We start from the raw sequence: 15,410 nt of genomic DNA, 5'->3' as shown, positions 1-15,410 counted from the left end.
CCACAGCGTGGCCCCAGAGACACACGCGCAAAACGGTGGCGATACTGTTGGGACAAGTCCCGCCCCACGACTTTTTGTGAAGGCAAGCACCTAAACACAGCATCTTGATCGGTGTGCACGTCCAAGTTCAGCGGCAAGGCCGACAGACCCAAGCTCGGCCCATGCCAGGGAGATAGCGGGTGCCAACGACTTAGGCGGGCATCCGCTGGCGGCGCGTCCAAGTCCCTCTGTGCATGCAAGAGTTCCCAAATGAGAATTAGTTTGAAAGTTTAGCCCCTCACCTCTCGCCGGGTACATTTAATCCGAATCCGCATGTACCGGTTTGTTGCTTAAGAATCGTTTTCATCCAAGCCATCGTCTGCCTACCCCTAAACACTTCTGCTCGCTACCCTTTCGTCTGCTCTCGAATCTAGCCCTCGAACAGCCGGAGAGATGCCTTCGCTCTTCCAGGACGCACCAGCTGCCCCAATTCAGGCTGCATCTATTATCGGTACCATCTCAAACCTTCTTACTCAACATAGGCGAGAGCTCCCCTCATGGTGGAATGACACGAACCCCATCCTGACCAAACTCATGGAGTTGGGTGTGAGGGTATCTGCCTATCCCAGCGCCAGCACCGTCTGGAGGAAACATAAAAACGTACACGACTGCGTCCTACAAATCGACCACATCCATGGCGTGATTAACACCCAGCTTCTGCGGAGTGCACGCAACGTGTCTCTCAGTCGATGCGCCGCTGCGCATCTCACACTGTTCCTAGGCGTGGTTGACACCTGGCTTCGAGCGTGCGAGGAATACCTGCAGGCCGAATCTGCCCGATTCCCCGCCGATATCGCTAATTTCGAGGCTCTCCATTACGAGCTTGAGTCCGTTGCTAGCCTGCGTGGTACGAGCGGCATATACACCTTTGAGAACCTCATCCAATTGTTTGATCTCCTGAAAGAGACACGAGAGCCCGGGAATGAGTTGGTTTTCACTCGGATTTTGACCCCAGAGGAATCCAACTGTTAAAGGACGGGCTTCTTTATCATGACTTAGGCGTGATCTTATCACGTGATTATGCGCCTGTACCCACATTCAGTCTTCTACACAGCCCTGTAGATAGCTTTCTTTTCTTCTCCTTCTCTTTAGGGCACAATATTGAGAGCTCGGGATCCGAAGTTTATAGAATCAACCGAGATCCCAGCAAATTAGATCAATCACCCGTTCTCGGGAACTACTGAAAGTATATCATTCCGTTACCAAGCGAAAGCACTGAAATATATGAGTCCACTTTTAGCTACTTGTAGATGTTTTAATCAGGCCCTCCATGCTGTTGTGAAGGAAGTACTCAAGCGACGTCTCATCTGCGACGGACCGTTTCAATAACTCATCTTCTCATGGAAAATAGGAAGGCTCATCAGAGTTCAACCTTCAGAGTTTCACAATAGACAGTTCCTACAAGTATCATTTGGCACCGGGCTACTATGTATGTGCTCGGTATCGACGAGGGCAGAAGTACGATGATCGGCTGAGCTTCTCCTCCCATACCCCTCCCTTGCGGATAAACGGCCAATCAATAAATTGGGGCGGCACGACCCAGATACGGGTAGATTATCTACTGTGAGCAACGACTCAGCGCTAGTCCGTGCTTAGCAAGCTGCGAATATAAACTCCGCCTTCCTAATCATCCCCGCTCACTCGTGCTTTTGATTGTTTTTATCACCAAAATGCAACGACACTATCGCAAGCACTTTCTGCCTCTCGAGTCTACCCCGGAAATATTCAATCAGCTGATTATCTCGCTTGGCGCGCGCCCCTGTCTTTCATTTGAGGATGTTTTATCAATCACTGAACCCAGCTTATTTCCTCATCCTGCTATTGCCCTGATCCTTGTTTTCCCCACGACGGAGCAGTACGAGAATCGCAAGGCTGTCGAAGATACAAATTTCCAGCCATGCAGAAGCAGTAATGAACACGTCGTTTGGTTTCCACAGACCATCAACAATGCTTGTGGACTTTACGGCGTTCTCCATGCCTTGAGTAACGGGGAAGGTCGAAGCCTACTGGGTAAGTCCTCTACTTTTCAATTCGATTTGTATCTTGAAACTAACTATGTGCAGACCCCAGTTCCTGGCTTGCGAATCTTCTTGATATTTCTTCTCAGATGTCGCCCAATGAACGTTCCCTGGTGGTCGAGAACTCGAAGCCACTCGAGGAAGCCTATGCTGCAATTGCCACTCAAGGAACCTCTTTCCAGCCACTCAATGCCGAGGATGAGGTGGATTTCCACTATATCTGTTTAGTCAGATCGCAGAGTAATGGCCACTTGTATGAGTTGGATGGAGACCGCAATGGCCCAATAGATAGGGGTGATGTCCTTCGTCCGGAGGATGATTTACTTGGAGAGGGTGCCTTAGCGGTAGTCAGGGAATATTTTAGGGATGATCAAGATGGCATTGGCTTCAGTCTCATGGCTCTGGTGGTCAAACATGATGTTATCTAGCCCTTTTTACTGTCTATTCGACGCGTTAGTCTCACAGCCCTGTAGGAAACTGATAAGTTCTGCGTCGGTCGTACTCCTACTCGCGAGCTCGGAGGCCACTTCTCCGTCCTTTGTAAGTGCACACCAATCTAGCGACGCGTCATTCGCAAGAGTCTTGACACCTCTGCTAGATCCCCAGGACGCCGCAATGTGTAGAGGCGTCCATCCTTCCGCATCTTGGGTGTTGATATTAGCTCCGGCACTCAGGAGGGCTGCAGAAATGTTGATGTATGCAGTTTCGCTTGTCCCAGTTGCGGGGCCTGCGAAGGCCAGATGAAGCAAACTTGTTTCGGCACGCAGACCTACACTCTGATTCGGATCCGCCCCGAAGCCGATTAGTGTCTCCACACAATGCAACAGGCCGTACTCCACTGCCCAGGCTAGGGGGCTCCGGCCAGAGGCATCTTGTTTGTCGATCCATTGTGACACATCTTGCCCTGTAAAAGGAAGCAAAAAGTCTTTCAATGAAAACAGGCCTTGTAAAAGCATTATCTTGTGAGTATCGGTCAATTGGCGAGTATTGTGATACGCTTCCAGCAGATGCTGAGGTTGTTGACCAAACACTCGGCCAATATCGCTTAAAACGTTGGCAAACTGGAGCCTTCCATTGACAGACTCGGCAAGTAAAGCATCGATGATTGTAAAGACAGGGAGACTGCGAATACATTTAGCGATACAAAGCGAGAAATAAGATGCAGACTTTCAAGACCTACCTGGCCTTCTCATCTAACCAATCCTGATTTACACCGGCATCAAGTAATGCCTCACACATTGCTATGGCACGTTTCATACCACAATTTCGCCAGCAGTAATATGCTGCGTACTATCATATTTGATGGTTGTTAGTGTGGCATTGCTAGGCAGTAATTGTTACTCACATAGAGTAGTCCAAGACCATAAGGATCAACGGCATCGATGGATGCCATATTGTCTCGCCAAAGTCTTCTCGTCAAATCTACATCGCCTCGCTGTACAGAGACAAAAATTGGAGAATCGTATGGCGTAATTATCGGGACTCGATAGAACACCTGCTCTGAATCCATGCAGAACACGAAGTTTGGTGGATTTGATTGCTCTGTCGAAGCAATGCCGACGATATCTCTAGCTGGCCGAGCTATATCATCACATGACACCGAGAACCCCGACACGAGTTCATCTGCTTGTTCAGCGTTGGTATGAATCTTTCTCTGTAAATAGGTTCTTCGAAAATCGTTCGCAGAATTGGTGCTAAACAGATTTGTGTTCAAAGCCCCACAAATCGTATCAAAGCTGCGGCATGATTAGTGCGACACCTTTGATGTGGAAACCTATACTCACTCCCATATATGATCAAAGTTCAGCCAAACAAGCAAGGGAACGTGAAATGGTAGTGAGGCTTGCCACTCGCTGCCAGGATGTGTTGTAGGTATTGTCTTCCGGAATGCTTCTCTTACTCCAGACTTGTTAACAAGAGGTTCAAACGCTGTTATAGAAGCCCCGCCTTGAAAAGCACATATTAGCAGGTTTATTGGAACCAGAGGAACATGACGTTACCGTGGAGGAATATCTCGAAAGCTCGATGGTTAAGCTCCGGATACAGTTCATCCATCTGCTGAATAGTGTACAAGGCCGTGCGTCGATAACGCCCAAGAGTTTTTGTAGATGATGTGCTTGCAAGACACAACCTCATGGCGTCATCCACCATGCCGCTGGGGTGCTTAGTTTCGATCGCAACGCAGCAGGCTGCAACGAATATAAGTTTACCGAATGTCGACATCTTTCTTAGGCGGTGCACCTCATGCGTGATTATGCCCAGTCGCTGGGCGTATTGAACTAGAGAGCCTTGTACTCCATTTGCTTGCGAACATTTGTCCATGGCCCAGGTCGGACCAGCAAGCATCAGCTCGTCGAATGCCCGAAAAAGGCCGTCAGGAGTCGCCAGATCGAGAGACTGTCGTTTCTCTTTCCACTCCTCTTCAGTGCGTGGGATTTCTCTGAGGAAACTCTTAACTCGGTCGGGCAAAGCTACTGCGGCTGAATTCTTTGTATTAACGGATATTCGCCCGGGGTTCCAAGCGATTATATCCAGTTCAGGTAATGTTGGAGGTTCCAGAAGCTTGTCATTCGATGACTTCTGCCCAGGTTTCGTTTGGGGGAAGGGTAGGGCAACTGATCCATGCTGTTGTGATTTGCTTGACGCATGAACATAGCTTCGAAAATATGTGATGTGAGATTCCAAATACTCGATATACTCGGAATCAGTACCTTCAAAATTATCGATGCGATGGGCTCTTCGGGCCATGTCTGATGAAGCTCACTGAAACTGACCAAAGAAATACAGAGAACTTTCAAGCGCACTGCCCTGTTTGAAATACAAGGGTAAAAATTACATACAGCACAAGTGGCTTGTGATAGGGCACGTGTGATAAGACACGAGTGATGTAACGTTGCATGTATCTACGGCCGTCAACGCCGCCTTTCGTCCCTTGCCCAATAAATTCCTTATCTCGTCGACTTTTCCGACAAACTTTATTGCTCGTAACGCGTATATCCTGTCCAATGTTAGGAAGAACAGGTTTTCGTTCGTGTACAGATGCGTACATATATCGTTATCCATTAATAAGGCCGCAAAACTACGAAGGTCGAATTAAAATGTAGACTGCTCGAGAGTGCATTAAACTAAGCCAGAAACGGCGAGTTCGCAATGCGAACTTGACGAACTAGGCACTGGTTTTTAACGGGCCGTTCGGATCTTGATTCAGCCTAGGGGAAGCTGGGCGTCCTGCCTTTGAGCCAATTTTAGTTCATAGCATCATCCATGACTTTGATTGGATTGCGTTACTTCGTGACCAAGGCAGCACAGAGAAGGAGATTCGGCGAGTGATAGTAAAAGGCGGCTTCACATGTATGCGGATACGCTTGTACTGGACTTTCGCAGCTCACATTGTTCGATGACAACATATAGGTCTATCTTTACAGCTGCGCCATCCATCCACATCTGTTTAACATGATCGTCAACTCTCTTCAACCTGCATATGCCAAACATGGCTGGCCTATATCCCCTCCTCCTAGCTAGAGCAGCATGTTTGGCCGCGTACAATGTGACTCAACCGCTGAGACCCCTCCATTACTACATCAATATCTTCGAGCTGGCCATCGAAATAAGAGAGATGAAGTTATGCCATCAGTATAGGCATATGAAATCATGCACCAGTTCAGGAAAATGTATATAAGAAGTTCTTCATCCCCGATATTATTTCAGCTTCGTTTTTATTGCTTATCGTTCCAGTCAATCATCGATACCAGACAATTTGAAGGGGAACTGACCAGATACTTTTTGGTTGATTCTTGACACGAACATCTCTCAAAATTATTGATTTTGTTACCACTGTCTTGTCACGATGCCAGAAGCAAACACCAAGGTCAAGAGGGACTGGATCTGCTGCAATTGTAAGTCAGATAACAGTAAATCGATTTCTTTTGAACAAAGTGCTTATATAAACTATCAGGTGAACAAAATTCGGGGACGACAACTAAAAACGATCCTCAACGAACAACTTGCTCCGTGTGCGGACACTCCAAATGCGGTTCCTGCAAATAAGCTACTCTGAATCGATGAGGGAAACACTCTTCAACGGCGATTCAGTCGCTGCGTAGACCACCGTGTCGGGTTACGAAGTTTGTGCTAGGTGTGGTGCTGGAGTAAACTCATCATGGTCTCGACACAATATAGGAGGTCTAGGTGATGGACCAGGAATTTCAGTCTTTACCTGCAAATAATCAGCTGGGAGAAGAATCATCACAGTCACTACATAGTATACAAGGTCCAAGTGGTGAACCAGAAATGCCAGTCTTTACCTGGAAATAAATAAGTACTTGAAGATAAAAACGAGAGTGTGTAATGAGTCAGTGTATGTGCTGTGGAAGCGAGAGAAATGAACCGTCTGCGGTCGAGTGCCGATCTGTCGTTGATCTCTGCCTACAGCATTTCACCATGGGAGATGCATCCCAGCAATCCACCTTGCCGAGGGGACATTCGCAAAGATTTTCTCTAGATTCGCTGACCCCAACATCTTACCCTTCATCCATTCAAGCTTGGCGGTAGCGGCTTCACAAACACCCGATCGTGGATCCAGACACTATTAAAAAAGGATTGTGCTGGCAAGGCTGGAATAAATTTGTAATATTCGAAAGGCGACCCCACCTCCCTACTACTCTCTGCACTGCCTTGTACCTTGCCAAGCTGCGTAAGTCCGCTTTTCCTGAGCATCTACACAGCTGTGTAACTGTGATGTGACGCGACCTAGTTGCCCGAACCAGCTATGCGAGTTACTGGACATATCCATACCTCCGCGAAGAGAAGGCGGAAATGCCGTAGTGACGTCGGATCAGGAACGATTGTTCCTACCAAACGTGTTTCTGATCCAGTGCAGAGGACCACCGCCATCTCTATCAGGAAATGGAGCCCTGAGAGGTCCGAAAGTCGAGCGGCGACTTGGAGGCGAAGGGCCTCTGACTCTTGAGGGCTGTGGCAAAGACGGATCCATAGACGGAGAGGTCAAGCTATGCCTTTGCGAACCACTTCGTTCATCGGAACCGTCTCCGGCAGCCCTAACCGAGTCGATTAGGGACACCAGCAGGTCCTACGGGCTTTGACGCAGGTTCGACCGATGCCGTCCCGCAGCTTGAACGCGGCGTCGGGGATAGCCCTGCCTCCAAACCTGGTGCTGCCTCGGTCCTCTGAGACTGGCCTGCCCACCCCCCTCGACCGACGCTCTGCAGATCGGGCAGGTGCTGTGCTCCTTAAGCCACAATTCAACACATTCATCATGGAACCAATGCTTACTCGCAGGGCGCCGCCGCCACTGTCAATGCCATGTCCAAGATCACGGGTGCCGGCTTCGACGCCGTCAAGGGCGTCTTCCTGATCGGCGACCCCATGCACAAGGCCGGCCTCCCTGCAACGTCGACGTCAACGGCAGCACCACGACCAAGAGCGTCAACGGCCTGTCCGTCTTCCTCGGCAGCATCCCCGAGAACTGGGTCGCCAAGACCCTGGATGTGTGCGCTTTTGTGAGTACCCAGTTCCTTTAATTCTTATCATGCTCCCTATTCATCTTTCCCCATTCCACCTTCTCTGCCAAGGGAACCGAAGACTAACCATGTCCCAACACTATTGCAGGGCGATGGTGTCTGCGACACTACCCACGGCGCTGGCATCAACGCGCAGCATCTCAGCTACCCCTATAGCACTGCCACCCAGAAACTTGGCGTTGACTTCGCCAAGAAGCAGCTGGGCGCCTAAGGCTGAAACTAGAATAGCTTCGATGCAATGGTCAGTCACAACAGTCAACCTTCGATACAGGCAGTAAACCTTCATTTTCTATATTCCCCGCCGTGTTTGGAGTATGTCCTAACATGGCGTTCCGCCGTGGGAGCTTTGCGTTGTATTGGGCGCATTGGACGAGCGTGCGGGGAGAGTTCTAGGGCTGGTAGAGAAGCCCACCGAGCTGAAAGACCAGTACAGTACATAGCGGCTGTTATTTTTATATATAAGCTGCATATCTCATTAAGTCCTACCTAACCTGGGCTGTGGTCCTGTAGTTTCCGCAATGGCTGTGTGCTCCCACAAACTCTCTATCCCTACATTATCTACATTATCATCTACCACATCAATAACAAGACAGATATACCCTGTTTCACCCGCATCATCCCAAATATCTTCAACTCCGGATAAAGCTGTCACGGTTAGGCCAACAGTCGTCGTCACTACAAGAGGCCCTGATGTTACATCAACAAAGGAGGTGGTGGTCTACCCACAGCAACCGGAGCGGAACCATGCTGTATTCGTCGTTTTCAAATACTCGGTGGAAGACCCTTCTCGAAGCCATGTGATCAAACGGTCTTGGGTGGTCTTTGAACAAGACCGTGTTTCTTCAGGCCAGAATTACACCCAGATTTGTTCATGGAACCCGGCAGCAAGTATCGAGGCTAATGAAGTCAGTCTCGATGATGTGCCATGGCCACCTGATATCGATATTGGAGAACATGATTTAGGGGGGCTGCATGGTTGTCAGTATCATGGGAGTAACGCGGGTGCAGGCAGTATCTCATGCAAAGACGTGGCAGCGGGGCTATGTGAAGTAGATCAGAACATATTGAACTCTGACCGTATGCCTGAAGGTTCACAAGGAGATTCATTGTCAGGAGGCCGGTTATGTAGGATATACTCTTTTCCCTAAGGTTAGGTGTTATATTTAATCAGATACGCATCTACCCAGCGGGCAATTGAAAAGATCACCCTAATATACCAACCAACCACGAGGGCTCAGAACGTAGCACCAACCAACCAATCGTCGTTAGGTGGTTGGTTTGGTTGGTTGGTTGACATCATGGAGGCTAGACGACCTCTTCTATCCTTACCAAAGGCCTCATTATATGCGTACACTAATCTGGCTCGAGTATGAGACCTGCATCATCCCCTGCCCTGCAGGACTCCGTTTTCTAAGCCACATAGGCACCGCTGAGTATAAGTAGAGCACTGTCTCCGCTAGTCTGTTCCGTGTTTATTGGGACATCTTTCCCTTGAAGTTTACAGGCAACCTTCCCCTACCAAGCTCGCCAGTCCACACGAAGCTGACCATGGATCACTGCTTACTACCACACGATATTTTCACCGTCATCGCACGCCAGGGCGACGAAGACGCAGTACGCGGGCTGTTGCTTACTTGCCGCGATTTGTACAAGTTACTCGTTCCGCTATTCTATAGGCGAGCTGTCCAGGACTACCCTCATCTATGTGAGAGGATCATCCCAGCAATTCGCTTTGATGTTAACGAAGAAGCGATCATTCGCTCCCTCAAGAGGGCTGAACGGGCCAGCGCAAGGTTCGACTTGTTTGAAGAGACAGACATCGAAGACCCCAGCCCGACGTTTGTGCGTTCAGGGAGACCAACTGGTGCTTTGAACCACCAGTCGGTCTATTGTTCGCTGATGGGACTCGCTGCTTTTTTCGGCTATCAGGAGGTGATCTCCTTCCTACACCAACAGGGCCTCTCTGTCGATGCAGTCGAAGCCTCTGGGGCCGCAGGCACTAAACTACACTCGTCGCCGCCTTTGTTTATTGCGCTTGCAAGACATCACGAAGCGGCAAAGCGCCTGCTCAGCCTAGGAGCGTCCCCAGCCCAAAGCCAAGAAGCCGTGGACCAACGAACGGCCCTTCATCTTGCCGCTGTCTTGCCCTACCCCGATATCATTGAACGCAGCGTGCAGATACACCCGCACCTACATCTACGCCCAAGACCGTCGCTCCTTCTGCAACGCAGCTCGAGCCTCAGAGCCAACAACCACTGTCCTTTCCAGACGTTCCCAACTTCTTCGACAACGAGGAAGGGCTCGGCTCGGGCCCCTTCAGTTCGCCGCCACCGTAGGTCCCTCCACATCCAGTCCGCGCGTTGTACTGAGAACGAAGAACGTCGGGCGACACCCAAGGACTGCTGGACAAGGTGGGTGAGCTGCTGGACAAGGTCAACGCCGTCCAGTCTCAGCTGGCCCACCACAACGAAAAGTAAGTCTATCCCCGCCCTCGTACAGCAGAGTTCTCCTACTCACGCACGCCCACGTCTTGCCAGGTTCACGACTTTGTAGGTCTCCACCGCCGTCGCAACGAGGTATACATCTAACCACAGGCGCCCGAACCCCGAACAGCACACAGAAGGTCGAACAGCTGTAAGTCACCGTATACTCAGTCTGACGCAGATTGTCAACTGACATCAAGTACAGGTTCCTGCAGCAAACCCAAAGGTTCACGGGCTGGCTGTCGCAGGTGAAAGCCCTGTTTGAGCGCTTCGTCCCTGTGGCCGATGCCGATCCCTTGGGCGACAGCTTTTTCGATCAGGTATAAGGCTTGAGACAGGGAGTGTTGGGGCGAATTGGGCCATTCGCAAACATGATGATCCCTTGGCGCGGAACCGTGTTGTCTTCTGGCATTGTATGTGTCGACCGCTGGTGCTCTATTCCTCTGCCAATGCGCTGGCCGTTTGTAGCTCGTCAACTCTTTCGCACGGATCATGCAGCGCTGCTGGGCTGCCGGTCGGACAATCGTCGAGTAGGATGCGTCTATCGTGCGATGATGCGTGTAGGTCAGTCGTGGCATGCCTGTCATGCTGGTCTTGGAGGACTAGGTAGCCTCGTTGGCCTCAAGGAGTTGCCGGCGTGCTTGGGAATTCGATGATTGTTCGAAACAACGAATAACAACCGTGGTCGCTGTGCTGTCGTCTCTCTTGCAACACAGAAGTGACGGTCACTTCAACCGGTATTCTTAGCAGCAATTGTCATCATGCTGCCATGCTCAAGTCCCGAGCTTGTCCCCGCTCCTGTTGTGCTCGCTGCCATTGAGTGTCGGATTTTGACTCATGTTGTCGGTCGTTGGTCGTCGGCGTAAGTTATGCGGTGCATTGCCAGCGCGATACGGATAATCGTCTTTTTCGTGCCCTTCAATCACGTCGTTATATCGGATAAGAAGTTGATCATGGCATTTGTTGTTGTTACGAGCTCTGGCTGCAATTGAACTAGAAGCCCGGCCCCACGTGGCACAGCCGCGTTTTCCTGTGGCTGACACCAGCCACCCCTTAACCCCCTTCTTCCACCGTCCAATGTTCATATTCTTTTGGCACGTGAGCCGAATAGCTTCCATGCAATGGTCACAATCGCAACAATCCTTCGTTTTCGATATTTTACCAACAAATTTGCGGCCAGTTGTATACTGTTTTTCCCATACTATGTAGTACGTCGCTGTTCGAGATCTCCAAGTGCTGCAGTATGGTTATGCGCACCTCTGCCGTTTGCCTTCTCTATCCAAGGCCTGGATCACCTCTCGTTCCCCTGAATTCTCTCGCGACTTTCCATAACGGTGGGCTCCCCCAACGACATCATCGAAAGGTGGCGATTCAGTCGTCGCCGGCAGTGGCGCAGCTCAACCTGCCGCCGTTGTCTGCTTTCCGAGGGTGATTATGAGCTCTTGTTTTTCACAGAGGGGTCTTCTGGGCACTCTCGGGTCTTCATTGGTCTCAGTGTAGCCAACTAGCTTCAACACCTGCCAATGTACACCCCCATGTGGGCCAGTAACCTGCTCACTTCCTACCCCGAAATCACAACCCCGACATTTGGGTCATCCAACATCCTAGCCATCTCACCACAAGTTATACGCACCCATTTTTGATTCATGGCATTATACCCGCTGAAACTTTGCATCTTCTCGTCCCAAACAAGCGGCACGGGGAACCCATAGCCGCCCGGCCGCACAACCAACGACAGGAAAGGCAGACCTGCCAACACATAGGGCGAAAGGTCCTCACTGCTCCATGATTCTTGCCCAAGGACATCGTCCCACAATGCACATCGTCGCTTCCAACAGAAGTGTTGGGCCACTGGCGTAATCCTGGAGACGACCTCGACGAGGCGCCAGGTAGAGCCAGCCGGACGGCCTCTTGCACGCTTGCATGGCCTTGATTCATCTGCTTGCCTTGCCTTCCGTTTCCGGCAAGGGGTACCTAAAATTTCCGCCTCAGCTACCTGTGAGATGTCCTCTTCGATCGACATTGATATAGCAGGATCTGGGTGGGACCATGCGTAGTGCTCTAGCGGAAGCGATGCTGCTGGGGGGATTGAATCCTCCAAGTCGTCCTGCACGAGAACCGAACCATTCACCTGGCCGACTCCGCCTAAGGGTTGGCTGCGTGATCGTGCATAGCTGAGGGAACGAGCTTGTGCTGCATCGTCATTTGTCGTTCCATCATGCCCAAGCCCAACCTCTAAGAGCTCATCCCAAGCCCTCTGCCACTTGTCGTCATATGCTACAGGATTTTGTTCCAAGAAGCATAGCATGTCGTCCAATATAGGGTTCTCAAAATTCCTTCCATCAAGGCTTTCAGATGATAATGGTGTTATAGGGGCAACGGCCTTGCTGAAGAAAAAGTCCGCTGCCTGATCCTCTGTCCACTGTGGGAGAATAGAAAGGATATCCTCGCTGCCTAGCCGTTCAAGCTCGAGTGATAGACCATGATAGGAGAAGTCGAAGCACGAGGAATAATAATCCTCCTCTAATTGATGAGCTGGGTCGTTGGTCCGCAGCAATGCCATGATGGGTAGGTCGTGTGCTTCTTGAATAGTGTCGATGGAGATGTTTTCGGCGGTGCACATCGTTGTGGAGGTCTTGTGGTTGAGGAAAGGGAAGAAAGAAAAGGAAAGAGGGATTCTATCTGATGAAGGATGTACGGGTTTATATAGTACCTGGTCGTGCCGGACTGGTCGATCACAGAGTGCTGCAGAGGACTGCGGGAATTCACATCTGACGGTGAAGTCGTTTTCTGCTGGCTGACTTGAAAGCCTGTTTCTGGTTGCACACCATCATCTTTCTCGTATGGAGGCCTCCTCGATATCGTGTGTCGTTCAATAGATGATGCGGCTACGATGCTACACCGTCAGCGCCGGTGTTTTCAGGCCTCCAGGGCTGTTCTATACCAGACCTCCTGGGCAGGGAATCGCACAGAATATAAATACCCAAGTCACCGCAGTTCTTCATTTATTCTCGTGGAACCTCCACTCCCGATGGGAGTAGAGCAAGCAGGCACTCGTCCACCGGACTTTGGGTGCTATGTACTGGCTGGTCTGCCATGCCTCTCCCTTGCGGTGCGGCCAGCCGGAGAGGAATCCCCTGTCCAGATCTTTTGGGACGAGCACACACGAACGTTCAGCGGGTTTGACCACATGAGTGGAAAGGCGCTCGAGATCGCAACAGATCAGATCGTCGAGATGCTAGAGAATCCGGGCATAGGGGTCAAGATCTAGGACGGCAAGGACGGTAGCTTACACCGTTTTTATGTGGTACGGCTGAAAGGAGAAATTTGGTATACAACCTGATCGGAGGGATAGGACCAACTTTGGGGTTGCACCAGGCAGAAATGTTAGCTTGGGGAATAAAGTAGGATAAGGCAATCGGTAACCAAACCCACACTGGTCGGATTAGTCTTCGACAGGACCAATCAAAGCGACCCGTAAGCTATGTCGTGCACAAATTAGATACTCAGTGATTTATGGACAGCACTGAGACTGATTAATAAAAGTCTCGGTTTGATGGCTTGAGTCAGCTGAAATCGTTGGTTTGATGTGGTTTGGTTGAAAATGGTTGACGAGTTCAGGTTTTGACCTGCTATCAAACCGGATTCAACACTGTGTGTTTCCATCATGTCGTGTGAATTCTTTCTCAAGGGCGATCCCTCGAAATGCTCAGTGCCCATCCCCATGGGAACTGGCTCCTTTCGTAGCTTGTCTCATCTGAAGCAAAAAGTGGCGGAGGAGTTTCATGTCATTGATCCTTCTAGTAGGTGGTCGCTGGGCGGAAAAGACGTTACGCGGTCATGGAACGCGCTAAAAGGCAGAGAATGGTTTACCGAGAAGCGAGAACGCGCCTGTCGAGAGCGGCAACGAGCCAAAGCCTCAGAGGAACAAACATGATCAACGACACTAGACGAATACATCGCCGCTTGCCATGCCTCTGTTTTCTCTCAACTCGCCATCAAACAGACCCGAAGTTGACATCAAAGGGTCTATGACCAATCCACGTGATAAGCGGTGTCGGAAATCCCTGAGGCCATGGCACGACTTCCGCGAAGAGCAAGAACCTGGCGCACTCTACGATACCTTCCCTACCGAGAGCCGCGTTTTCGAGGACCGAAACTTCCCGGCCGGCCTAGGAAACAGGACCCGACGAGTAGACCCTCGATTTTCGTGATGTAGCGAAGGAGGTTATGGCAAGGTAACCTCCAGCGTCACCACCTCGGACACGAAACCACAGACGCGATCTCCACCAGCTACGACCATATTAGGTCAGTGTTTTACCGAGCCGACAGCTTCATGTCGGCACTGACAGCTAGCTGAGCGATGAAATTTCTGGATTTGTACTCTCCCATGTTCAAAGGGATAAGCCATCATCAGGGCTAGGTTCGTAATACGAATAGTCATGTATCATTGGCCACTTCATCAGCAAGCGCCGCCCCGTGAAGCTGACCATGGCCGGTCCGCATCCATCAACAGCCATCCGCAGGTCCGGCGCTTGACCCTGCAGCTCAACGAACCAGGAAAAAGATCTGATAGATATAAAAAATTGATTCGTACGCCGAGAAAAATCGTTAAGCCTATCAATAGCACCTACAGCTACATAGCTGCATATGAGTAACCAACTTGGTTTGAAAAAGGGGCCTTCACGCTCGCGCGTATATATCGGTGTCACTATGAAAAGAGTCAGTCGTCTATACTATGCAACATTGGCAGGTCCGAGGACGTGATGGAATTTCGAGCCTCGTGAAAGACAAATCAAGGCGGGGGCACAGATCACTCACAACTTTCCAAACCGCTCTCTTCCCGCTGCACCCTTCCTAACCCAGATGGACACCGACGTAGCAGAGCAGGGAAATATGCCGAAACCCCGGCCGTCAATCACTACCTCGTCCTTCTACCACTATAGCACATCCGTCCATATCTCCCCTCTGTGCATATCACCAAGGTTCATCTTGATCTGCCAGGACTCCGCGTTAGTCATGACGCACACCAAACCGGTTGGATGGTCGGCTGTGCCGCGGCGCACAAAGCCGATACAGTTGGCGTCGTCCCAATAGTCGTCCTGGCCGCCGTATGCGTACAGCTTGCGAGTAGGGATGATGTCGGCTAGCTGGCCGCCGCAGGCGGGCGGCTCCGAGGTCCCGCCATCTCCCTTGATGCCGTACAGGTCGCCGTAGAAGACACTGGGGTAACCCTGGGTGTGCAGCAGGATCAGCGCATACGCTAGGGGCTTGAATAAGCTCTCGACGGGCGTCGCGGCCGTCTGTCCAGGTTGCGTGTCATGGTTCAT

The 15,410-nt window shown here is 50.7% G+C and overlaps 6 protein-coding genes across 6 annotated transcripts; 3 read left to right on the top strand and 3 right to left on the bottom strand.

Moving 5' to 3' along the window:
• Window positions 1-432: 432 nt before the first annotated feature.
• PG985_005653 (uncharacterized protein) lies at window positions 433-1,011 on the top strand (the record flags this gene model as incomplete). Its single annotated transcript, XM_066825422.1, has 1 exon — window positions 433-1,011. One exon carries the CDS (start codon window positions 433-435, stop codon window positions 1,009-1,011), a length of 579 nt encoding a protein of 192 aa, XP_066688582.1.
• Window positions 1,012-1,709: 698 nt separating this feature from the next.
• On the top strand, window positions 1,710-2,485 carry PG985_005652 (uncharacterized protein; the record flags this gene model as incomplete). Its single annotated transcript, XM_066825421.1, has 2 exons — window positions 1,710-2,049; window positions 2,103-2,485. 2 exons carry the CDS (start codon window positions 1,710-1,712, stop codon window positions 2,483-2,485), a joined length of 723 nt encoding a protein of 240 aa, XP_066688581.1.
• A 6-nt stretch (window positions 2,486-2,491) lies between these two features.
• Window positions 2,492-3,450, bottom strand: PG985_005651 (uncharacterized protein; the record flags this gene model as incomplete). The annotated part of the gene is made up of 4 exons (XM_066825420.1): window positions 2,492-3,179; window positions 3,238-3,260; window positions 3,317-3,340; window positions 3,403-3,450. 4 exons carry the CDS (start codon window positions 3,448-3,450, stop codon window positions 2,492-2,494), a joined length of 783 nt encoding a protein of 260 aa, XP_066688580.1.
• A 578-nt stretch (window positions 3,451-4,028) lies between these two features.
• Window positions 4,029-4,805, bottom strand: PG985_005650 (uncharacterized protein; the record flags this gene model as incomplete). The annotated part of the gene is made up of 1 exon (XM_066825419.1): window positions 4,029-4,805. One exon carries the CDS (start codon window positions 4,803-4,805, stop codon window positions 4,029-4,031), a length of 777 nt encoding a protein of 258 aa, XP_066688579.1.
• A 2,574-nt stretch (window positions 4,806-7,379) lies between these two features.
• On the top strand, window positions 7,380-7,580 carry PG985_005649 (cutinase; the record flags this gene model as incomplete). Its single annotated transcript, XM_066825418.1, has 1 exon — window positions 7,380-7,580. The coding sequence occupies one exon, from the start codon at window positions 7,380-7,382 to the stop codon at window positions 7,578-7,580; it is 201 nt and encodes a 66-aa protein (XP_066688578.1).
• Window positions 7,581-15,020: 7,440 nt separating this feature from the next.
• PG985_005648 (glucan 1-4-alpha-maltohexaosidase) lies at window positions 15,021-15,410 on the bottom strand (the record flags this gene model as incomplete). Its single annotated transcript, XM_066825417.1, has 1 exon — window positions 15,021-15,410. The coding sequence occupies one exon, from the start codon at window positions 15,408-15,410 to the stop codon at window positions 15,021-15,023; it is 390 nt and encodes a 129-aa protein (XP_066688577.1).

Source organism: Apiospora marii (genome assembly GCF_038362585.1).
Source record: "Apiospora marii strain CBS 49790 chromosome Unknown utg000003l_segment0_segment0, whole genome shotgun sequence".
Taxonomy (NCBI): Eukaryota; Fungi; Ascomycota; class Sordariomycetes; order Amphisphaeriales; family Apiosporaceae; genus Apiospora; species Apiospora marii.
The sequence above is the reverse complement of the archived record's forward strand: the minus strand, read 5'-3'. Positions and strand labels throughout refer to the sequence as shown.